This window comes from Xenopus tropicalis, chromosome 4, assembly GCF_000004195.4.
Source record: "Xenopus tropicalis strain Nigerian chromosome 4, UCB_Xtro_10.0, whole genome shotgun sequence".
Lineage (NCBI taxonomy): Eukaryota > Metazoa > Chordata > Amphibia > Anura > Pipidae > Xenopus > Xenopus tropicalis.
Genome location: NC_030680.2, coordinates 127,930,931 through 127,956,427, shown reverse-complemented (window position 1 = coordinate 127,956,427; position 25,497 = coordinate 127,930,931). Strand labels below are relative to the sequence as shown.

Genomic DNA, 25,497 nt, shown 5'->3' with positions numbered 1-25,497 from the left:
AATTTAAAAACAAACATTATAAAAAAGACTAACTGCAAATTGTCTCAATATGTCAGTGTCTAAATCATATGAAATATTAGGTTTAAGGTGACTACCCTTTCAAAATGTGCACAGATCAAACATCATGCCTTTTCTTCCTATTCCCATCTATGCTGATTTTTCATTTTACATTAATATTACTTATGGAATGACATCAACTTTCCATTTTACTGAAGTCTATGTAAGTTTTATGGAAGCTGCCAAGCTCATTTATTAATACTAAGAGAATGATATTTTCCGGCAAAAGTTAAAACAATCTCACATGAAAGATAAATATTTGGGTAAACACTACTTTAAATAGGCAATATTGTCATTATTGACCACCCGTTTTATAAATATTAGACACACATTTAAGGGTTACAAAGAAGACTCAAGTTTTTATGCTACCAGAGTTGCAATATTTTTGATAATTAAAGATCAGTGGTTATAAGCTCTGTGGGGCATGGATCTCCTGTACATATATAAAAGAGAGAATTGTAAAATGTATAAAATTCTGAAAAGCTGCGGCAGATGTTAAATAATGCTGTTTCCCAAACATTCATTTATGTATTCTTATATATTTTTACATTTTGAATGATGTCTCTTAAGCAAGCATTTTTTTGTTTACTTTGTTGATAAAATAGATTTATTACACCTCAACTTTACATTTGCTTCACTGTTGCACCCAGCACACAGACTATCATGGTGCAACCAGTAACAGACATCACAAGTGTATTAGATGCACCATGGAAAAGGCTGAGGAAACACAGTAAAGAAACACATGCAAAGCTATGCACAAACATGGACAGGGTTTCCCCCAGTTCAGTAAACCATAGCAACAAATAAGGAGTCAGCTTTGACTGGCTGAGTGCAGTTTGTATGTTGAAAGCAAACAGCTAATTGATTGCCAAGGGTTATAGGACTCGGTCCCTGCGTGCATAACACAGTAAATGTCTCTATAGCCATAAGAACACATATTCCTTGGTCTGTATCTTGTGGGATATTGATTTTCTTTTGGAATATAACTTACAATTATTACACTGTATCCTTTTGAGTATTCTGAACTAACAACACACATGAATCTTCTTTGAGAGTTTACATTGTCTCTATGAAAAGGAAAAGAATATATAAAGAAAGCACAAAGGTAACATGGACAGATATCAGTATGACATGGACTGCTAGAGACATAACAGCTAGAAAGTAAAGTAATGAAGTAAATGAAAAAGGGCCTGATTCACATGTTGTCTTACTCCTCTGCTCTCTCTTTTTCCAATGATTCTGTTGTCTTGCCCAATTTTTTACTAGTGTCCATGTGTGCCTTTGCAGCTGCCCCACTGCCGTCCAAGTCCAGTTCTTCGAAAGAGGAACCACTAGCCCCGGACTCACTGGGACTCCTCTCACTGTCTGTGTGCACCTTCTTCTGTGAGTCTTCACCTTCCAATTCGTCAGGGCTCTCAGAGACCAAGTCTAGGCTTAAGATTTCCTCTGGCAACAAAGATTCCATTTCAGAAGCTGGTAAAAGAACAAAATGGAAAAAACACACACAAAGATATTAGTATATGGAAATAAAAGAAGCAAAGAATTTGCTTGGCATTCAAATCAAAAAGTTTGTAAGGAGTTTAGTCATGCTCTAAATTGATAAATTGCAAATCTCTTTTTCCCCTTTCTGTAGGTCCTTTTTACACAGTATAAGTGCCACTACTAATGTCACAAGAACATTTTGCATGGTCAGAATGCATACATACAGTTACCATGTAGAGCTTACCGGGCAACATGGATCCACATAAATTTATGGCATTTATGGTTTTTAGTAAAACTATTTATCAGGTTCATGCAAACAGCAAGTGAAACCACTCCTCTCGGGGCAGCCCCCTATGCTGCTGCCCTAGTTACCACTCTAAGGTGCCTATATAGAAAATATGGCCCTGTTGGTATATATGGTATGCAGAGTTAGCTTAACACAGTCCACAATCAGAAGGGGAGTATAGGGAAAAGTTTTTTTGCATGGATCTAATTTATGAACCACCTCAAATCCAGTATATAGGCTAAAGTAGGTAAAAAAAACCCTTCTAAATATTTAAATTGGTTATTTAAGTCACACATAGCAAAGGCAGCACATGTGGCTTCCTACTTTGTGGCAAGAGTGATAAGGTTATTTCCTATTTCAGTACAATAATGCCCTTGTGCACAAAGAAAGGTTCATACAGAATCGGTTTGCTGAGATAGGAGTGGACCTGACCTTAAAGCAGATGGAAAGTCAACAATCACCCCTTTCTGCTTAAAAATGCACTGGCCTGGGGTTCTTCCAACAAGCATCACAGAGTGATCCTCTTTTTTCTGCTTCTTCTTTCTTTGTGCGGGTGTGCACGTGCAGTACAGAGAATAGCCAAACTTTAACAAATAAGCCAGCTTTTTCGCTCTACTGCGCATTCGTCATCCCTGGTTTTTCAAAGAAAGAAAAAGCAGAAGAAAAGGATCACTCCATGGTGCTCACTACGAAGAATCCGGGGCAGTTTTCTGCTCACAGGAGCTCAGGCCTGAGGTATCAGGTAAGTGAATACAATCACTGGGGGTGCAGAATTTTTGGCGCTCTTATGTGATTGTAACTTTCCTTCTCTTAACCCAACTGAACACTAGTGGGATGAAATGGAACACTGATGTGAGCCAGGAATAACTGCCCAACGTCAGGGCCCAACCTCTTATGAATGTAATTGGATTTCTAGTGTCTGGTTACTATAACCAATTATCCTCATGCTTTTTTTTTTATACATTTTCAAACATGGTGTTTATGGCTGGAATCCCTAGCTGCCCTGATATAAATCTTACCTTAAGATGACTTATTATGACGAGGGCAAATTGATTTTTAGATAAATGGAATCTCTGAGGAGTCAAGCACATCAGTTATTCAATTGGTAGTGTGAAGTCCCTGTAAACAGATGCAGCTCCTGCACTTTTCTCTGCCGGAGCATCATTAATGGCTTTCTGGGAAAAGCCCCAAGCGTATCAGCCCAAAAGCCTACAAGTCCAATGGCAGGAGATGGAGAGGGCTTGCCATTCAAGGCAACAGGCTGCAACTTGCCCATGACTCATGTAGCCACAATTATCACAATTATTATTTTGGTGCATTTGTAAACACAAAAATATGAAAATCTCTGTCAAAAATGTTTGGTGGTTTCTTATGGTTGTTTTTCTGTTGCTTTTGTGCAATACAAATGCTGCAACATAACAGTGAAATAGCACAAGCTACTGTCTTATGATAATATAATGCATTAAACAGCCCTGTTCAAGCAATAGCTCTTACACAAAGCCTCCTTTTGTCGTTGTCACACTGAGAATAATCCTAAAGGTGTTGTTACTAAGAACTAAACCCAGAACCCAGAAGTCTAGTCTTCCAGTCCTTCCCCTAATCTTCACATGCTAATTACCCCTAACACCCATACCCATAAAAACAATTATTGTCTATATTATTCAACTACAATTTCTCAAAAACACACTAGGAATAACCATGATCAAAGGGCAGCTGGACTGAATACAACTGAGCCCATCTCTGACATTTTATTGTTAGCTTTGATTATTGTGTTATTGTAATGTTACCCTTTTGAACATTGGTACATTCTGTAAATGCAGTAGTAAAGATATACATATCACATGCAGGACACCTTTCAAGAAAAAAAAGAAGCTGGCACATAACTGCTCTGAAAGTGGGCATATACCCCAGTGCCATAATAAAGCTAAAAGAGGGCAGATGGAATATGGCCCTCACCCAGAAGGCTCTGCTTGTGCTCAGATGCTGGCCCAATGTGCAGTAGGTAAGCAGACCTGCCGCCACAAAGAGGGCATACACAAAGCATGCAAAATGTACCAAACAGTGGCACCATGGAGACAGGAAACTGTCGTTATATTAAGTCCCAAAGTCTTACATTTTGTGACACTCTCTGCTTTTGTAATTCCTAACATTCTTTGACCCAGTCTCCCATTCATTCATGTCTCATTATAGTTGCTTTAGTATTTAACCCATTATTTCTAATTCCATGCCAACAGTTGCCAATTATAGATCTCTCCTTCCTTTTTGTTCTACTACCAATCAATCTTTCTCCCTCCTGCTTACCCTTTCAGGTATTTTTTTATCTTTGTCCTCCATTACCCCAATTTTCCTCATCCACTTAGTGCCTTTCCTTTCCAATGTGTTCTTTGTTTCATTTTCCTAATTTCTCCCTCAGGTTCAATACTAGCAGGGCAAGTTTTCATAGCAAGCCAGACAATTGCGTACAATCAACACAGAGAAAAGGGGTGATCAGGGAAAGATATACTGGGGGAGACGGATGACATTTGTACTAATTATAGTTTGTTTGGCCCCTGTCACATTTAATTTGCCTTTCCTGCTCTGCTAGCAGCCTGTGACATTTTGTCCTCTTATAGCAGTGACTTAACCTTCCCAAAGCATTGCTTTTCTGCTCATTTCAGTGGAGAAGGCTCTTGTTTTTATTGATTTTAAAAACATTTATGGGATTGTATGCTGTACAGTTGTGTATGAAGCAAGTTATTTGCATCAATGGCATGTTAAACGCACTACTTGTATCTTCTTCTTTCTACAGTTAACATTTCTTTCTTTCATATCTGATCTCAGTCTCTGATTCCACTCCCAATATTTAGCTGCTGTGCTGCATGCTTTTTAATCTAGATCTTCAGTGTCACAGTAGTACTGTCTCTTGACAGCCTTACTCTGTATATTTTAGGCCCTTTTCTCTACCCACTCACTCCCTTTGCCTGTGGCACCCCCAAACAACCACAATATAAAGTTTTCTAATAACCTCATTTTGCTTTCATTCTCTCACTTGTGCTTTCCTCCTTACTCATTGTGTCCGTTCTGTCATTTTTTTCCATTCATTGCCCTGTCTCTTTTTCCATTCCCTCCTTGTCCATAGATTGATCACCCTTTCTCTATTTCCCAGGGCTTCCCTTCTTCACATTCCCTGTGTTGCCCCTCTTTATCAATCACTCCCCTTCTTTATAATTTTGAACTCTACTCTTTCTTTTTTCATTTCTTTAGACCTTCAAGTTCTGCCTCACTTCCTAACCACTCCTAAACCTTCTGCGTATGCTCTGCTCTCCCTCTTTCCCTATTGCCATATTCTTGGTTGCTGTTTCCCAAGCTTACCCCTGATATTATTTCTCTTGTGTGTGCGCATTCTTTTTTTTCTGCTTTAGATTTATTTTTTCCCTTATCTCCTTTTTCCTGGTCCAACTCTCCTTGTCACTGATATTTCACCTATACTACTTGACCTCTCCGTCTTCCCTAAAGGTGGCCATACACGTTACAATAACAATCTTTCCTGTGAGTATGGGTACCTAAATGCTTGCCACTTTGTCCTTTTGGAGAATGACCACTTTCCCCCATCAGATATCCATCTGCTTAGTTTCCACCATGTTTGCCACTGCCCCTGTAATTGTGTATCTACTCTTAAGGGTAATCTTCTAATCATTCAGTTTACTTGACTTTTAGCCATCCGCATCCTATTGTTCAGTCAGTATTATTTCTTTTTATCAGACTGTTAGTATATTACCATTCCAGTTACTCTTGTAAACAAGTTAAATGTTTTGTTCTTTCTAAATTAACACCCCCAATCTATTCCAGTCTTACAAGAACTTTTTAGTCTTAAAATTGATTTTTTGTTTGGTCTCTCCTCCCCTATGTCCCTCACAGGTGTGCCCCCTACCCAATAGATTATAGCATGCCATTTATTCTACCCCCGCCCGTGGTTTACGTCAGCTCCCAGCTGCTAAATAACACAGAAAGATAATAATAGAGAACAAGGATGAGGGGTGTCAGCTCTGTGTCCTGCCCTCCGCCTGCACATTACACCAAATTTGGGCCTTAAAAATCTCCCAGACTTCCAGGACAAGAAGTGACCTTGGTGGCAATTTGTGCCCCAAGCTGAGGGCAGAGGCCAGTGTCACACGATGAGGTGACAGTGACAGCTGGTGTAGCCCACGGATGGTAACAAACCTTAAGGGTGTTATTAAGTGTAAAATAATGTTAATTGTGGCTGACACAGCTCAGGGGCTGCAGCCCTAAATATGCAGTGTCCACATGACATGGCAGCAGAATGCAGAGTTAGGGGATGTTAAACGGATCCCATTTTCCTGCATTATCTAAACATGTAAAAGTAATCTTTCTTGCTGCTGCTTTAAAGAGAGGAAAAGACAGGCATCCACTTAGCAAACACTTGGAATTCAGAAACTGCACAGCAGTATTTCTACTTGTACTTAATCTAACATGTTCTATATGTGGTATTCAAGTAGATTGTGCAGATGCATATGGACAGCAAGATGTCAAACTTAACCAAAGTGCAAGGGAGATGAATCAGGGCTCAGCACACATTCTATGCACTGAAATGTGATAGTGTAGGCCTCCTATCACCCAGCATGCACTGTTCCCGTGTAAATGGGTCTGGCCAAGAACCAACAGCAAAAAGATAGCCACAATGCACTTTGAACTGAAATGATACCCAGAATAAGTTAAAATGTCAAATGGACCTTAGCCCAGAACATACTGTAAGAAAGCTAATGGATCAGTACCCAGAATGACTTGCAAGAGAACAGATGGTCCGGAATCCAGACAAAAATAAACCGCAGGGCTGAAAATTTAAACACAGAATGTTCTGCTACAGGTTAATGATATCAAGGTCCTGCACACAGGAATCATAAGAGGTGCCCAGCAGAAGCTGTGAGAAGGCAAAAGTACATCTGCTGAGGGTGCTGCAAGAGAACAAATCCAGTGCAGTAAGGAAGAATAATAAGAGGTTTAATATTCTCCCTGCACACACACAGGAGAGGAAAAAAAAACACTTGACATATAATGTGCTGTGCTGCTGTCCCTTTTGGGTAACAAGCCCCCAGTCAGATGAGCCTCTGCTGTACATACATTAAAAGTCATGTCATTCTCATTGAGTTCTGAAGGCGAATTATTCTCGACATTGATGCAGGAGATTCTTCCACAGAGAAGATCAATTTAAAAAGCAGCTGGGGTCTCCCTGAACATTCATGGTTTTGTGTGAGAATTGCCTTGAACATTTGCAAAGCTCGTAACTTATAGGATGCTCTACTAGAGGGCACACATGCAATCAGAATGGGCTTTAAGATGGATAAATGTATGGGGAGTACAGCAAAGGAACATGGTGCCACTGAACAGCATATGCATCTATAGATTAAAAAAGATACAGAACAGATAAACCAGTACAAGGAATGGAATCATGAACTGTTTTAATAGGACAGCCAAGCACTTAGGGAATGCAGACAGGTCACAGTCATCCATAAACAGGCATGATCCAATATGTGCGGCAAAAGGCCAATGAAAAGATCAAAGAATCGAGAGAGAGAGAGAGAGAGAGAGAGAGAGAGTGAGAGTGAGAGTGAGTGAGTGAGTGAGTGAGAGGCACCCACCAAGAGTTCAGATGAATTTGTTTTGCAATAAGCTCTACAGAAAGGCAACCAGCACAATCTCCAGGTAGGCAGACATTAATGCTTTATACATTATAGCTTTCTTGCTTTGAACAGCAGAATCCTAGTAGCCTCAACAGGGACAGCGGACAGGACTGTGAGACATACATATAGCAGGATATTAAGTTTACAAACATTTGTACAATGACAAGGTGTGTTATGTTTTCTTTAGCCAAAAGTAGTTAAAAAATGGAGTTTGGGAAACAACAGAAAATACACAATCTGACATGACACACAGCTGTTTCAGAACAGTTTGCCTTCATTTCCTTGGCCTGTTACTGCTGTTTCACCATCTTTACCTGGGCTCCATGGAAATCCGAGCAGGGAGGACTGATTTCAATTTTGGTACAGCTAAACTACCACTCATCTTTAGAGATATTGATTTTACGCAGAATTCATGCACAAAGACATGGCACCACTGCATACTAAATGGCCAGGAAGGAATAAAAAGAGAAGCAGTTATGAAAGTAAATTGCCTACCTGCCAGCTCAGGCTGCCCTGTTTCTCCTTTCTCTTTCCTAAGCAGCTCCTTCATCTCTGGAACGTAGAACTCATCCTGGCGAGAGAGTGGGCACATGAAGATAATCTTGTCCCCTTTGTAAATTTCTACATAAGGATGAGCACAAAGCTTTCTCTCCTGTAAGAAGGATAAAGTGAAGTTGAATGTTACATACACACATGCATACACATGCCACTTGCATAGTGGTGCAATTGAAACACCTTATTTAACAATAGGAATGTGAGTTCTAGAAAGAAAAAAATAAAATATTCTGCATGATATGGTGATTCTAAAAGCATGTAGGCAGACAGGATTAGTCTCGCCTAAAGGTCAAAATGGTACTAGAGTTTCAAATCAGGATAAACTGCAGAATTAGGGACATCAAGAGCAATGTCTGTGCACTTCCATTTTTCAGACCCCTCTATGGGCTAATTAGCAATGGCAGCACTGTGTCCTGCTGTGAAGCTATAGTTCTCCCCAGGAGGACAGAATCCTGGACTTCTCATTAGATGCCTGCATCTAATCCCTGATAGTTGGAGGAGGGGTGGTCAGATATTTTCAAGGCAGAAAAAGGCAGCAGTGACTACAGGAAACACTATATATATAATTTGCACAAGTGAAAGAGTTCCACTAACTTCCAGTATGTAGAGAACCTGAACTTTATACTTTTCTTACAACATTTTAGATTGTAGCCAGTCCCTTAGACCCCATGTGGTCGAACTTTTGACTTTAGGGTCACCTGGGCAGCCACATTAAGCAAAGATTTTGCTTTCCCCTTCTATAACCACCTACATATGTAGAGGTCTTTAAAACACAGTTGTTAGTAAGAAAGGAAATTCTAAATTATGGGTTGGGGCCACACTAAAAGCAAGAATAATTATGGATATCAACTCTGATGGTATCAAACTGCGGACTTTATACACCACAAGGTCTGAGAAAGAAGTAGGAAACAGAAAATTATAGTTTACTATCTAAAAAATTCTTCTGCCCCCAGTTTAAATACAAAAAAATTCTATACCCATTGCATCAGACAGTTGAATTTTTTCAGGATTCAGGAACCTTTTAATACTATGATATTTAGTGGGGCTATGGTATGGCTGTGCAGGGTGGGTAGAAATATGGACTTCATATATTTGGATCAGCAGCCTTTGGAAGCTAAAGCAGCTATGGCCTATTACATGCAAACAAAGGATATCACTCAATATTCACTGGGACAGGGATCCCCAACCTTTCTTACTCAACCATAAAAGTTCATGGAGGTGACAAATAAGGGCTAAGATTGGCTATTAGGCTGCCTCTATGCACACTATCAGCTTACAGGAGGATTTATTTGGTAGTAAGTCTTGTTTGTATTTTTTTTGAAAGGTGTATTTTATTGGATATTGTAAAGAACATAAAACATAAAACAAGGAAACTGACAATACAAAAGGATAGTCTTGTTTGTATTGAACCAAAACTTGCCCCCAAGTCAGGAATTAGAAAGTAACTACCTGGTTTGGGGGCACCGAAAGCAACATCCAAGGGGTTGGTGAGCATCATGTTGCCCCTGAGCCACCGGTTGGGGTTCACTGCCCTAGGTGAATAAGGTTATCTAGACAAGTAATACAGGCTATCAATGGCATTTAAAGGACCAGGTGCTACTGCCTGAGTGAGGGAAACCAGGTCCAAGGTGCTGTGACTTACAACATGTTGTGAGACCAATAATAAAAAATGAGCAGCTAAGCACTGCATTTTGTGTTATTTCCGTCACACTCTTGCTTTTTTGTAAATACTGGGGTCTAATACAGTGGGACCCAGTGAAGGTTGAGCATTTGTTTAACATTTATAGATGGAGCTAGAGATCTGTTTACCTGCAGGTCCAAGGCAGGTATGACTGGATGCTATCTCCTGGGTGAGTGAGCCTGCCCAGATTTCTGGCTATCATTACTTTAAAGGGAGCACTGGAAATGTGAGCCTAGGGGGGTGTGACTGGCTGGCACTGATAAGGCATGCAAGACTGGTTGCACTTGGTTAGACAAGTATGTCTGGCTATCATTGGTTAGGTGAAAGAAACCTAAGGCAAGTGAGACTGCCTATCACTGGCTGGTAGAGAAATACTGCCTATCACTGGTTAGATGAGTGAAACAGGCTGTTACTGGTTGGGCGAGTGGAGAAAACTATTAATGGTTAGATGAGTGGGACTGGCTGCTACTGGTCAGGCGAAATAGACTGGCTTATAGGTAAATGAGGCTGGCTGCCATGGGTTACATGAATAAAACTAGAAGTCATGGCATTAGTGAACACTTTGTGAAGGAACGAAAGCCATGGAGTAAATAATAAATGGTAATACTGGTTTGATATAATTAGCATTGTACAGTGTGTAAGCCGTAGCTGGTGTCTTAGCAGTGTTTGTGTGCATGACTGCGCCTGGCATGATCAAAGTGTGAAAAGGTTTTCATTCTCGCTTCCAGCATGTGCAAAGCAAATCGTCATATTCTTCATTCAAAGGCAATCCCCTTCTTTCACAATATATATATATATATATATATATATATATATATAAAATTATATACACACCCAAACACATATAGATGTGTGACTATAAATAGTTCTATATTCATTCTAACATCTACTACCTCTATATAATTATAACACACACAATCATTGGCACTTTAAAAATGTCTACTCAGACTCGCGTATGTGAGTAGGGGGTCAGGCTGCAGCTGCTCTCCCCTTGGTGCCAGAGACACCACAACTCACAGCAAACTCATTAAAATTTCATTCCCAGCTGGATCTGACTCATTAAAATACAAGTTGAATCCTGACAGTCCGAGGGGAGGAGCGGACAGCCCGTCCAGCGCAGCCTAAGGGAGTGGGGAGAGGGCCTCTGGAGAGAGGAGAGCAGGGAGAGGGGAGAACACTCTGGAGAGAGGTAAGCAATTAGACAGAAGGCTGCAGAGAGGAATGGAGGAGGAACAGGGTGTACAGAGGGCAAAAGAAGAGAATACAAGACTTTGTTTAGAGCTGTGCATAGAAACCAAGCGGGCTGCGCTAAGTGCTCATCATTGGTGAGGCAAGATGCTCTGTACAGGGGAGAGAAGTGGGAGGAATAGTCTGCAGCAAAGAATAATGCTGAGGGCAAGATGCTATTACTGGACTCTGCTAAGGCGGGAGGGAAGGAGCAGTGTAGTTCTGAACTTGTCTAGAGTGTCTCCCTGGGGCAGGATGGACAATGAAGGAATGATCCTGCCCCTCCTTCTCTTCCCTGGAGAAACCTCAAGCAGTAGCATCAAAGCCCACACCACTAAACACACTAACTTCATCATAGCATGGAAGCCTCAAGGGAAGAATATGAGCAAGGAAGAGGAAAATGGGTGACAAACAGAGCAAAGAGAGCTCGAGAAAGACATGAGGGAGGACATGAGGTGTGCAAGTGCAAAGGAGGGGAATTACCATCTTATTATCTTGTATATATATATATATATATATATATATATATATATATATATATATATATATATTATATATGTATACACACACACACACACACACTAAACCCAAACAAGAACAAGGTATACAAATACACTGCAAAAGTGTACCCTGTTTGAAATTGAACCCTGGAATAAAGATTGGCCTCAGTGGAGTTAGACAACAAATAGGGAGGTACAGGTAAAAGAGTAAAAATAAAAAAAGTCAGTGGAATAGAGGGGTTAAAGAAAGACAACTATTTTTAAGGGAAAGCAGTAAATGGAATGGGGGATTGGCAGGGTTCTTTGGTCCAGAAGTGGAAAGAAGAGATAGTGTACTGACAGCAATATAGATATGGGTTTCCCAGAGCTGTGGAGTTGGAGTCAGAAACAATTTTGGGTTCCGGATATTGAAGTCGGAGTCAGCAAATAAGTACCAACTCCAACTGCTAATAAATTTAAATTGTAAAATACAATATGCTACAATGTTTCACAGATAATAGTCATAATGAAGTAATTCTCTGCTGTACGAATAAAGCCCAGTGTGTAGTTGTTTCACTAGTGTGAAGTCCAGCTGAGCTATTAAAGCATTATTTTTTTACATTTTTGTCTTTTGTTTAAACTTTGTGTTTATGGAATGTTAGTACAGTAGTTTCTTTAACAAATAAAATAAAAAGCCACAATAACAGGCTTAGCTATAGATTTAGACCCAAATTTGAACAGTGTCCTCCTTCATGTTGGCAGTGCCAGGCTTGGGTGGCCAATATGGTTTTGTGTCAGTTTCCTAGCCAGTAGTTCTTTGGTTTGTTCCCAAAAGCAGACACCATCTTCATATAGCTTTAAAATTGCTGAACACTGGCAGGGATGAAACACCTTGTTTGTTGTGTTCTCTCAGTCAACATGGAAAATACCTTAGAATATTAAAAACAGAGCAGTCGGAGTTGGAGGTACCATATACTGAGGAATTAGGAGTCAAAGTATTTGACAGCAGAATAGTGCCCCAATGAAAAAGAAATTCCCAGTGTATGCGTGGCCACACCATCATCATCACAGTCACACCCATTATACAAAAAATCCACCTGCTCTCCCACATGCCATGTCCAATTTGCAACAGTTTTGCATCTCTTAGGGACCCCTCTGTCATGGGGCCCCTAACTGTAGTACCCCCTGATGGTAGCCCTGCAGCCCACAGAGCTTGTCGATCTACATATAGACAATGCCAAGAGCATTAATCTGTTAAGAAAGTATAAAGCCCATTCCCCAGGTAGATTCCTGCTCACAACTTAAGAGTCCCCCTGTCAACCTGTCGCAACCCCCCCCCGTTTCCTTCTCTCTGTCTCAAATCTCATTTTCACCTAAGTACAAACAGCAGGCGCCAATTTACACTTTTCTACCAAAGTCTGAGAATGAAAGGCACCCACCTACCCTTACACACAGACTATCATTGTTCCTCCGTGCACCAATCAGAACTAAAATCTCCAACAGACAGCCCCAGGTAGGGTCTACAATTATAACTTAGTTATAATATAAAACAAAAAAAAAACAAAACCCCAAATATATATATATATATATATATATATATATATATATACACCTACAAACTGACCAGCACACCATTTCACAGCAATTCTTCTATTTATTCATTTACTGTGCGTTCCAACGTTTCGGTCCCTCCTGGGACAGGGGTGTGCTGGCCCTGTTTATAGTTATTTACATATTTTGACTTCAGCACCCATCTGTTAAACTGGTTTAGAGTGCGGACACCCATCTTGATTTGGAAAATCACCAACTTAGTATGGGTAGCCAGCAACATTTACATTGTAATATTATAATATACCCCATTTTGGATATGAGCTCATTCAGCTGGGAGTTATGTAGAAAAAGTACATAAACACAAATATACCCGATTCTACAGATTAAAAAAAGCGGATCTTCACCCGATATCCCCACCTACGGGTGGGCGATATCAGGGGGCGTGTAGGTAAAAAAAAAAAAAAATTTGATCGAATTATATTGGCGTCAATGGGGCAGTCGGTTCCAACTGAATTTTCTAACCTGGCCGATCGATATCTGGCCAATTTTAGCCCAAATATCGGTCGGGCAGGCCCCTCGTTTCTGCACCTACACGGGCCGATATGCTGCCGGATCGATCCAAGGGACCAATATCGGCAGCTACTGTCGGCCCGTGTATGGGGACCTTTACATGAACCATTTCCAAATACCCCTTAGGCTCACAGTGTCATGCAGACTATTGTAAATGAATAGACTCTGGGACATGAAGTGTCTCTGCTTCCTGGAGAATAAGTGCCCTACCGACTATGGGAAGCAGTGAGACTTCAAGTTCCAGATTCCATCACTGCATAGTGAAACAAGGTGAAGGAGGGTCTGCATTACATGGTGAGTTCAAGGAGGGTTGGGAAATGGTTCTTACACTAAAGAGAGAGGTTATCAGGGGTTCCTTTTAATCTGTGGAAAAATAAAAATACATTTTTAAGCTGAACTGAATGAGCTCATGTCAAAAGAGGGGGAATATTCTTATTTAAGTTGTAAACTCTTCATAAAGGAGCTGTGCATAGGGTGTTAAAATCTCTGTATTCCCATTCAGCATTAGGACAGGGCATTTTATCACCCAAGTGAATCAGCAATCGTTTTAATGGAAAGGTGTTTCCAGGTGTTTTGTCGCAGCTGGAGTAAATTCATGCAGGTGACTAGGACCCCAATTACTAAAGTCAAAATCAATCAGTTTGCAATCAGTATCGCCCAGCAAACTGCATTTATAAACCCCCTTATTATTTTTAGGCTGATGTCAGACGAGGCATAGGACGGATATTTTCGGCAAACGGAAAAACGCTTACCGAAAATACCGCCCTACGTCTCCTACTTGTGCCTGCACCTAAATGAATATAATATGCTCGGGTGCAGGCACATGTAGCAGAAATACGCATAAAAACGCAAGAGTTTGAAAGTCTTGCGTTTTTATGCGTATTTCGGCTACATGTGCCTGCACCTTAGCGTATTCCATTCATTCAGGTGCAGCACCTGAATGAATGGAACCTTGATGATCTGGTGACCTTGGTTCTATCACTTATCAGATGAGCTAAGTCTGGAAATATCGATAGCAGCGAGCCATATCAACAGCATCTCTAGTGGCCAAAAGAGGTACTGCTATTGCTCTTTTTGCCTATTGCAGCTATATACCCCCTTGTTAAACCACCAAGCTTGGGAACAGATTATAATTATTTTAAACAAATGATAAAATCAAGAGAAAATAGTATCATGATGAATGTTCCTGCCATGAATCTGAAAAATTTTGTTTATACATGAAAAAAAAAATATATTAGTGAAATTAGAGAGAGCAGACCATGCAAGGAACCTGGTAAGAATCAGTATCCCTTATTCTTGCACTTGACCCGCAATTCCCTTTTCCTACATTTAAATGGTGCAAGGGGAGAGAGTCTCTTACAGAATTAATGACCCCCTCATTCGATGCCTTTCTATACTCTGGGTAGAAGAGAGAACTGCTGCGACATCTGAAATTTAAGCATCCCAAAGGTCATGGCTGAATACTGAATAATCCACACAAACACTACAATGCAATAAGCTGTTTATTGTGACCATGAGTATACCATACTTAATATACTAGGGGTAAGCACCCTTTATGTATTGTACATTAAAGGGTTAATATAGGCAAATTGCGGGGGAACAGAAAAGAAGGTACTACTTCTTTTAAACGTGAGGAAGATAACTTTAATTGGTTCTTCACTATGAGGGCAGTGAGGCTGCTGGGTGATGTTGTGATATGGGAGATTCCATTAATGCCTTTGGTAAAACCTTAAATAACTTCTTGGACCAGTATGTTACACATATATATATATATTTGTCCTAACAGTAGAAAGCATTCATGGCAATCATTTATGCAGAAATGCCCACGCTTCTTTATTTCCACATATGTACAAGTTACAATCCTCCAGGATCTCTCTCTCTATACATGCATCGCTTTTGCACTCTTCCACAACAACTAATATAAATAACATTCAATAATTTTTGAATGAAGAATCATAAAGAAAGGGCACACATATGTTAGTTAGGATATCTACAATGAAGTCACAGGAGGTTATGACTGAACAGCATGGTAAACTTTCCACGTGACCCAATACAAGCAAGTCTTACTTTTATAGGCTTTTTTATTATTGGCTTTTTTATGAGCTGAACCTCTCCTGCTGTTTTTCACTTAACATTGAAGAGATGCTCTGAGGCTCCATTGGGTTTAAGCACCTTACCAACGCCAGGGACTCTTCTAATTGTGGCTCATCCTATAAACTAAATGAAGTTACAGTCTCTTTCTCCAATTGAAAAAAAATAAATTATGATGAATGTGGATTGAACTAATAAAGGGTAAGACCTAGCTATATGAGGGACCTTGATGTGTTGGTATATGTAAAATAATACAATCATATTATGTAAATAAACCGTCATTTTTCTTTGCTTACAGGCAAACTGAAGTCTATAAGGCATTAGTACATCTGAGACCCCAACTATGATGTTTCTTTATACCTCTTGTAGCCGATAGAAGGTTCTCTATCATCTCTTCTTACTGGCCTTTAGATCACATTCCATCTCCATTCTACTTTTGCCTCAGTAGCCAGATTACTAACACACACTCAGCTTCTTTTTTCTTTCTGGGCACATTCCTTTCTGCAATTAAGCATGCATTCTTCTTCTCAAAGAAACACTCTAAAAACCATATTGTCTTTGTACATCACTTGCCTCTAAGCTTGAGCTGCTAGCCTACAGAAATATGACCTATATTCTAAATATGACCTATATTAATGCTTCTGTGAAACAGCAATCTGGGGGAGTGGGACAGTTTCACCAATGTCATCTGCTTGATAAAAATGCAACTTTTGGTGGTATGGCTACAGCAGATGTGACTACACCATCACTGCAGTTATTTAGTGCTTTCACAAAATGCAGGTGTAGAAAAGAGGGGCATATCAGTTATGTGTGGGCCAACCCAATACCTGCGAGCCGGGCAGGTTTGGGCCGACCTTGCCACATCAGCTGCTGCTTGCAGGCGGGTTCGGGTTGAGCACTTCCGCTCACCCTCCCCATCCACAACCTTACACTGCCGGCTTCCTCTTCCTTCTCTCTAATTTATGGGGGGTCTATAAATAAAGGGTGGAAGCTGGGTCAGGTAGGGTTCGGGTTGGGAGCGGGTCGAGTATTTCTTGAACCGCACATCACTAGGGCATCTGTATAGAGTGCCTTTAGCCTTACTGTTCCTTAAAGGCAGAGCAGGGCCCTGAAAAACACAATGTCCTAGGGCACATGGGCCCTTAGATACATACCTGCCAACTGTTGACAAAAGTAAACACAAAATTCCCCTACAAACACAGTAAGGCAATAATGGTTTCCAAACCAAGGGAAACTGGAATTAAGAGAATCAGTATGATTTTCTCAGAAATTACAAACAGGCAACACCATGTGGTATAATTTTCCAAGGTTTAAATAAGGCCTTCCCTCTAAACTTATTCAGTCTACAGCTAAAACATGTCCACCAACTCTTTATGTGCTTTACTTCTTCACTTATAGGTGTTGTATATGTCCTAAAAATGCTGGCATGATGTGAAAACCGTTGGCAGTAAACATCTGGATATGGAGTTCATCTAGTTCAGTGATGCCCAACTTTTTACATGTCATGGGCCAATTACACCCCATACAACGTATTCAAGAGCCAGATTATATTCAAATGATGATGTCATACAATGAAATCTATGTAGTCCTTGAGCAGATGGGGGTAATAAAAGTCCTTTGGAGGGCCACATACAGCCCACTGGTGTCCAGTTGGACAGCCCTGATCTAGTTCATTTTATCCAGTGATCCACAAGTGGATCCATGTGAAGTATCAGGCTCTAGAAAACTGCTTGTTTTTTGTCACCCTCACCTGGAAAACAGGTTGTGAACAGTTAACTAGAAATTTTATTTCTTGCTGATTTGCGGGTTCTAAATAGTTTTCTAGAAGATTAGCAGCCAGGTGGGTCCAAACACAGTCTTTCTCCATAGTCAATATGTACTGTGCCCTGCACTGGTAAACACTTTGCTTCGGAAGCACTACTAAAGTATATAAATAAGTTGTTAATTAGCCACGGGGGCAACTATTCAATGGTTCTGGTACGTCCACAGTCAGATAAACAGGGATCAAATGCCATTCATGGCTTTATACAGTACTGCACAATGAAAAACTCTCAAATTATCTGTATTTAAAAGACACACGGGGCGATTAGTCGCCGCGACTTTTAATTAATTTGGACGTGTGACAATCCATGTTAGCAATTTTGTCCCGCAAATAAATCACCGCAACTTTTGGGAAAGTCGTGGCAACTAATCACCCCACCTGTCTTTGCCCTTAGATGTCAGAGCTTGAAAATGTATTTAAACAGGCAACACAAATTTCTCTTGTCTATGAAGGTTTTCATTTATCTAGGTAATGATATACACTACCGAGTAATGATTGATAAGTAAAAAGCAAAATTAACTTTTAGTGTAATTTTGAAACTTTTCAAGATTATCACTACTAAATACAATAATCTGTGAATGCCAACAATCCTTTATTTATCAAATAAAAGTGGACCTAAAATGGATTACTCACTTAGTACACACTTGGACCAAAACACAGGGAAAAACATGCATCAAAGCAGATGAAAGCATATTGCAGTGAAAAGAATATAATTTGGATGAACTCTAATTATTTATCTTTGCATTGCTTATGCCCCCAAAAATATATCAGCCACTGCATCTGTGTCCCCACAAAAAACCTCAGCCTTTGCATGTTCTTCCCACAATAATTTGGCATTAGTATATCCCACAATATTCCTATAAGTATCTTCCCTTTCCCTTGTCTAATTCATTAATTGCTGTATGCCTGTCTAAGGAAACATATCAGGCTTGGTCATCTTTCTTTCCCCGAATGATGTTAGCCTTTACCCTCTCTTTATCGAACATCAACTTCTGTTCTATTTCTCTTTACCAGTTTTCAGCTTGGCTCCTGCAATACATCAGCCCCTGCCCACCATTTCTCCATCCTATACATTTAGCTTTGACATTTCTCTCACTGCATATCTCCCCTAACCAAAACTATTTGTCTACATTTTTGATCCAATTAAAATATCAGGTTTACATTTCTCTCTCACAAAATTACATTACTTCTGGTTCTTTCTCTTCAAAAAAGGAGAAAGTTGAGCCCACCACTGTGAGACTAGGACAATAAAATTAATCTCTTGATCCTCTGCACTCACCCATTATCAATATATATAGGAAGTTAAGACATTCTGTGCATAAAGTTAATAAAAAATGCCCTCCCCTTTAAACAAAACAGGGATTGTTTGTCCATATATTGCAATATATTCAAGCTGGCCAACTACGTCACTGCGCAAATAGCACATATATAGGTGCAAAGGGCGCACTCACGCAAAAATTGCGATGCATTGATAAATGAGCCCCATGGTCTTTTGTTTTACTAACTGTACCAAATACATTAAACCTTCTTATCTTTCTGTGGCAAATAAAACAGACTTTGTGACTCCCTCTCATTAAAGTACATCAGCTTGTCATCTCCCACTTTCCGAAAAGTTAGAGGGTAACTTTAGACTGGCTAACAACTCACATATAAATCATTTGTCTTGCCATGTGTCTTGCTATTACCTTTACATACTTCTCCAGTGCTGGATGTACACGAGTAGTTGCAAGCTGAATTGAGAAAGGGGTGGTATATGGGAAGGTAGCCATTACTGCATGATTCACTTCTGGCAAAACACAGAACTTGAAGCCATGTTTACGGAATATTCTGACATGATCCGGAAGTGGCTTCTCATCTCCTTCACTGAGAATACTACCCACTATATATCTGCAAAATTCCACAGGGACCTAAAAAAAAAGTTTAAACACAAAATAATGGTTATTTAGACAGCAATCTAGAAGATCGCAGAAAAACAAAGCTGGTTTAAAAGAAATTATAGCACTGATTTATGACAAGGAAACACATGAACAAAAATGCAAACGGGTTGGCATTTTGTATTTTAAACAGAGGTGGTATGTTTATTGCAATATATCTAGAGCAAGTACATTTCTTAAATCTCAAGCTGACATGTATACACAAATAGTGTTTCATATGCAATACAAAGACACATCTGTGTTCCAATAACAGGTGGCTACCCCATCTCCCTCTGAGACTGCCTGCGTGCCTCCTAAGGTCTGTTATAGGTAAGATTACGTCCCCTTGAGTAAATGCTGCTATGTATATCTTTTTCTGTCTCTCCACATGCTTTAAGCATTGCATAAGTTCTTTCCCAGAACAGTTATTTCCCAAAATTAACTCATTTGATGCCAGAAATACCTCTAAGGCACTGGTTCACAAATTGTTGGGCTGGCCTCCCTGTGTGGCCTGAATCAGTGGCAAAAGGGGGGGATCAAACTAAAAGACAGTTATTCTGTGATTTAGAGATTATGCCTGTTTGCGCTTCTGGATATAACTAATTTAGGTTTGGTGCCCTAGATATTTTGGAACTAGAGCCAAATGGCTGATATGGAATGTTAATTAGATCTATATCCTTGTTTTGAGATAAGGCGGAAAATTAACTAAATATTAAACAAACAACTGTTAACCGATAAAGTCTAACAACTACTGCTCTAAGAATTTCATCTTACGTGGTCTCATCTTGTTAAAGGAGTCGTACAACTTTAAATTAACTTTTACTATGACCTAGTGCAGGGATCCCCAACCTTTTTTTATCCAGGAGCCATACTCAGACGTAAAAAGTGTTGGTGAGCCACACAATCATGAAACAGGTTCCTGGGGGATGCCAAACAAGGATGGTGATGTGGCCTGCAGGAGGTTCTGGTTGGAGTAACTGTGTCTCTGTGCTTCCGAAACTTGTCTCCAAGCCAGAAATGTAAAAATGGCCACCTAGTTTGAGGCCACAGGGAGCAACATCAAAGGGGGTAGTAAGCAGCATGTTGCTCCCGAGACTGGTTGAGGATCACTGTTGTAGATAGTTCTACTCTAAGACAGTTTGCAATTGCTCTTCATTTTTTACCAGTTGTAGTTTCTGAATGAATTAGCTCTCCAGTGTGGAATTTCAGTGACTATCTGGTTGCTAGGATTCAATTTAACCTAGCAACTAGGCAGCATTTTGAAAGAGACACAGGAGTATGATTAGAGGAGGGCCTAAATAGAAATATAAGTACTAAAAAGTAAACGTTTTTTGGCTGCTGGGGTCACTGACCTCCATTTGAAAGCTGTAAAAAGTCAGAAGAGGAAGGCAAATAATTCAAAAACTTTGGAAAATAAAAAATGTAAACCAACTGAAAAATGGCTAAGAATAAGCCATTGTATAACATACTAAAAGTTAACCTGACTTTGAACCACCCCTTTAAATAAAACCTGATGTGGAGTATAAAGGTTAATTTTGCACAATTCCTGCAGGGCCAGTTGGGCACAATGATAGGGCCATAAAAAGAACACCAAATCCATTATACAAGTTACTACATGTATTTTCCTTCTATTTAAACACCTAAGACACACAAAATATCAACCTCTAAAAATGCACAGAAAGCTTAGATATAAGAAGCTTTCATGCAGGTGGTACATAAACTGGTTTTCCAATTCTCAATGGGCAGCCAGTGAACTGTTATTGCACAGGACAATATTTACCCTAAGGACAGACCTGGTAATACATGTTAATATGAAAATGCCCAATAACTTTTAACATTAGATTATTGGGCAGATTTACTAAAACTCCGTAATCTCTTTTCTTATTTTCGATTTCAACTGAATACGTTTTCCCTGAATGTCTGATATTTACTAATAAAAGTTGCAAGGAAAGGTTCCTCCGAGAAAAGTTGTAAAACACTCGACTTTTATTAATTGTTGCTGCAAAAATACCAACTGCGATAATTCAAGAAAGTCGGGATTTTCAGACAAAACCCAGCAAACCCTCTAAAGTTTCAATCCAAAAGAAAACATCAATGTTCACTTGTTACTAATGACAAATGTATGAACAACGGTATAAAATGCTTTAGTATGCCATGTTAATTTTTGTATCTACAAAAAAAAAAAAAAGAAAACTTCAAGGACAAGGAAGAAACCTTTGCCATTGACTTCTACATTGAACTTGGCAAGTTTAATCTGCCCAATTGCTGAATTGCGTTTAAATGCAATCGATGGTTAGTAAATAAACCCCTAAATCTCTGGATATATTTCTTCTTTGTGTGTGTATTGGTATATAAAATATGAAAGTCATAGGGGCTGATTTACTAAGACACGAATTCGAATCCGAATTGGAAAAATTCCGATTGGAAAACGAACATTTTGCGACTTTTTCGTATTTTTTGCGATTTTTTCGTAGCCGTTACGACTTTTCGTAAATTGTCGTAAACTTTTTCGTAACCGTTACGATTTGCTTGTATCTTGTCGTGACTTTTTCGTATTGGGCGCTTGTAAGCGGCGGGCGAAACTTTCAGACTTAGCATGATTTTGGAAGCCTCCCATAGGACTCAATGGCACCCTGCAGCTCCAACCTGGCCCAAGGAAAGTCTCCCATAGGGCTCAATGGCACTCTGCAGCTCCAACCTGGCCCAAGGAAAGTCTCCCATAGGGCTCAATGGCACTCTGCAGCTCCAACCTGGCCCAAGGAAAGTCTCCCATAGGGCTCAATGGCACTCTGCAGCTCCAACCTGGCCCAAGGAAAGTCTCCCATAGGGCTCCATGGCACTCTGCAGCTCCAACCTGGCCCAAGGAAAGTCTCCCATAGGGCTCAATGGCACTCTGCAGCTCCAACCCGGCCCAAGGAAAGTCTCCCATAGGGCTTAATGGCACTCTGCAGCTCCAACCAGGCCCAAAGAAAGCCTCCCATAGGGCTCAATGGCACTCTGCAGCTCCAACCCGGCCCAAGGAAAGTCTCCCATAGGGCTCAATGGCACTCTGCAGCTCCAACCTGGCCCAAGGAAAGTCTCCCATGGGGCTCAATGGCACTCTGCAGCTCCAACCTGGCCCAAGGAAAGTCTCCCATAGGGCTCAATGGCACTCTGCAGCTCCAACCTGGCCCAAGGAAAGTCTCCCATAGGGCTCAATGGCACTCTGCAGCTCCAACCCGGCCCAAGGAAAGTCTCCCATAGGGCTCAATGGCACTCTGCAGCTCCAATCCGGCCCAAGGAAAGTCTCCCATAGGAATCAATGGCACTCTGCAGCTCCAACCTGGCCCAAGGAAAGTCTCCCATGGGGCTCAATGGCACTCTGCAGCTCCAACCCGGCCCAAGGAAAGTCTCCCATAGGGCTCAATGGCACTCTGCAGCTCCAACCTGGCCCAAGAAAAGTCACCATACTGAAGCTTGAATGAATCCGAAACTTTCGGAATCGGCGCGAAAGCTGCGAAAAAGTCGCGACAATTCGCGCAAATCGGAACGCTACGAAAAAGTCGCGACATTTTGCAAAACATTCTGAATGGCTACGAAAAAGTTGCGACAATTTTCCGAAAAATCGCAAAATACCGATCATTACGAAAAAAACGCATTCGGCCCATTCGTGGGTTAGTAAATGTGCCCCATAGAGTCACAAATATCCTTATTTATATCAGTTGTAGTCGCTGCTTAGTGATGTGCCACAAAACTCACGGAGAATTTGGTATAACAAGAAATAACTCCCTGTTGGTAAACCTGAGGACATCAGAAGTCACCGAGGAGTACCATGACCTTCAGTTTGTGTCTTTATATTGTCATGAAGCTCTTCAGTGACTTGTAATATCCATATATTTTACAATGGTGGGGGGTATATTATCCACTATATGTATTTAAAAGACACAGAGTTTGGCAGCACATGATTAATGTAATTTAGTCTTACAAGCCTTATATAGATTGTAAGCTCAACGGGGCAGGGACCTCCTTCATCTTGTGTTTCTGACTCTTATTGCAACTGTACCTTGTATTTATTGTTGTACTTTGTATTTATAAATTATCTTTAACACCCTGTTTGCATTAATGTATTCTACTGTAGTAGCGCTTTATAAATAAAGATATACATACATACAAGCAACCTCTGTTCTCACCTTCATGGGGTTGTCATAGTAAACCCCAATAGACACCAGCTTGGGAGCAAGGCTGACATTTTCTGTATACAAGTTGCCACTTTCATCATAAGGTCCCACTCGAAATTTGTAGGCCAACACAACACCCCGGATAGGTGGGGGCCCTGCTCGAACCTCCACTTCTGTGAGCAGCCCTGAATAGACAGCTAAGCCAAACAAGGTCAGTAGCAGCAGTACTATCAGGACTCCTATGAGGGAAATCAGCACCCATTCTGGTACAGAGCTCATCCCAGAGACAGGGTGCCTGACTAAGCGGAAGAGGAACTTCCCACCTCCTTAGCCAGTGGGGTATATGGGGGCCAGACGCCCTTTGACAGAGAGGTAAACACTTGATCCCCGCTGAGGTCTGACAGAACCTGGGGCCGTGTTTCAGCACTGACAGGCCAGCGCTCCGTGGGACTTATCACTGCAGGTAGATGTGACCCGGGGAAATATACACATTCGTCGCTGACAGACCTGGGCACACTTCCACAGACGGTCCCTTTCAAACGCGCAGCTTCCGGGTACAATGGCGGAGACGGACGCAACTATTTCAGTAGGGGAGTATTCATGAATTTCGCCAAAAATATTGACTTTGAATCCTGTCTGTAAGGTAAACATCCGCTGCTATGTATTGTAAATATGTTGGAATAATCACAAACGCAGCCGCAGAAGGAATTCCATTTTAGAATTGCACTTGGTATAATCTAGTCAGAACGGAGTCTGTCGTTACCATGGAAACCAAAATGGGAGATTCCGGTTTTACAATGTGTTATAGTTCTCTCGGCTTAGCTGTGCGGGGTACAGTTCTCGAACTCTGTAAAATGTCTCCGAGCAATTGAGTCTTTGATGGCGCAACTATATTTTATTCAGCCTATAGGTAACAAGTGTGCGTGTGTACAGAGTGCAACTTTACCGGCAATAAGGTAGTGGGCGGGGCAGAACTACAGCTGTTTTTGATAGGTGGAAATAAAGTAATAGGTGTACATGATTGGATGTCGTAATTAGGCGGGAAACCCTGGGGAGAACCCACCCCAGGGAAGTAAAAGGCTGGTTACAGCTGACGACATATTAGAGTAACATGGTGTAAGAAGAACGCAAGGACATGGTAATGTGAGTGTCTTGTGGGATCATCTCGGCAAATGTTACCCGCGGGCAACATAGACTGAAAAAAAGTATATAGCGCTGCTAGCGTCCCTAGCTCTGAAAGGGGATCATCACCTAAAAACTTGCTTGAAGGACAAGGCACTTATAAGCAGCTTTCAAATCAGGGGCATTTCAAGGACAAGTGCGGCCCTGGTACCCACTGGGGCCTGTTTCAAATATGCATTCTCTAAAAATGGACAATGGTTTAATAACATCTCCCCCACCCAAACAGCATAATCTGTACTGTGCATAACCCCTCTGTTCACCAGCAACCTCCCCTTTTCCTGATACAAATAGCTTTTACCCAGCAGCCATTTTCCCTCTGACACATCATGAGAGCTAGAGCAGAGTTTCTATGGGAGGCAGCAGTGGCATCTCTTCATTGGAGCTAGACTAGAGAGGGCATGTTTAGTAATCTGAGCTAAGAAGATTCACTGCTTTAAGGTGGCCACACATGTGGCGATTTTCGATCTTTTGTGCGACCATTGCTCGCACGAAAGATTGCACAATCGGCCACTAACCATTCAGGGCTGAAACGGCAGGTAAGGAGGTAGAAACAATAAGATTTCTACCTCCTTCTGCCAATTCAGCCCTGAAGGCAGATTTTGATCAGGCGCCTTCTATGGCGCCCAATCAAAATCTTTAACCTGGCCGATCGGCGAGTCGACCGATATCAGCAGCCTCCTACGATATCGGTCGACTTGCCATACACACACCGAATATCGTACGAAACGAGGTTTTGTAGGATATTATCGGTGCGTGTATGGCCAGC

The 25,497-nt window shown here is 40.9% G+C and overlaps 1 protein-coding gene across 1 annotated transcript; it reads right to left on the bottom strand.

Annotated features, from left to right (window-relative positions):
• Nucleotides 1–221: 221 nt before the first annotated feature.
• Nucleotides 222–24,649, bottom strand: tex264 (testis expressed 264). Its single transcript, XM_031901350.1, has 5 exons — nucleotides 24,613–24,649; nucleotides 23,562–23,875; nucleotides 19,165–19,386; nucleotides 7,999–8,155; nucleotides 222–1,530 (listed from the first exon to the last, which is right to left on the bottom strand). Exons 1-5 carry the CDS (start codon nucleotides 24,647–24,649, stop codon nucleotides 1,265–1,267), a joined length of 996 nt encoding a protein of 331 aa, XP_031757210.1. The 3' UTR covers nucleotides 222–1,264.
• Between the last annotated feature and the right edge of the window lie 848 nt (nucleotides 24,650–25,497).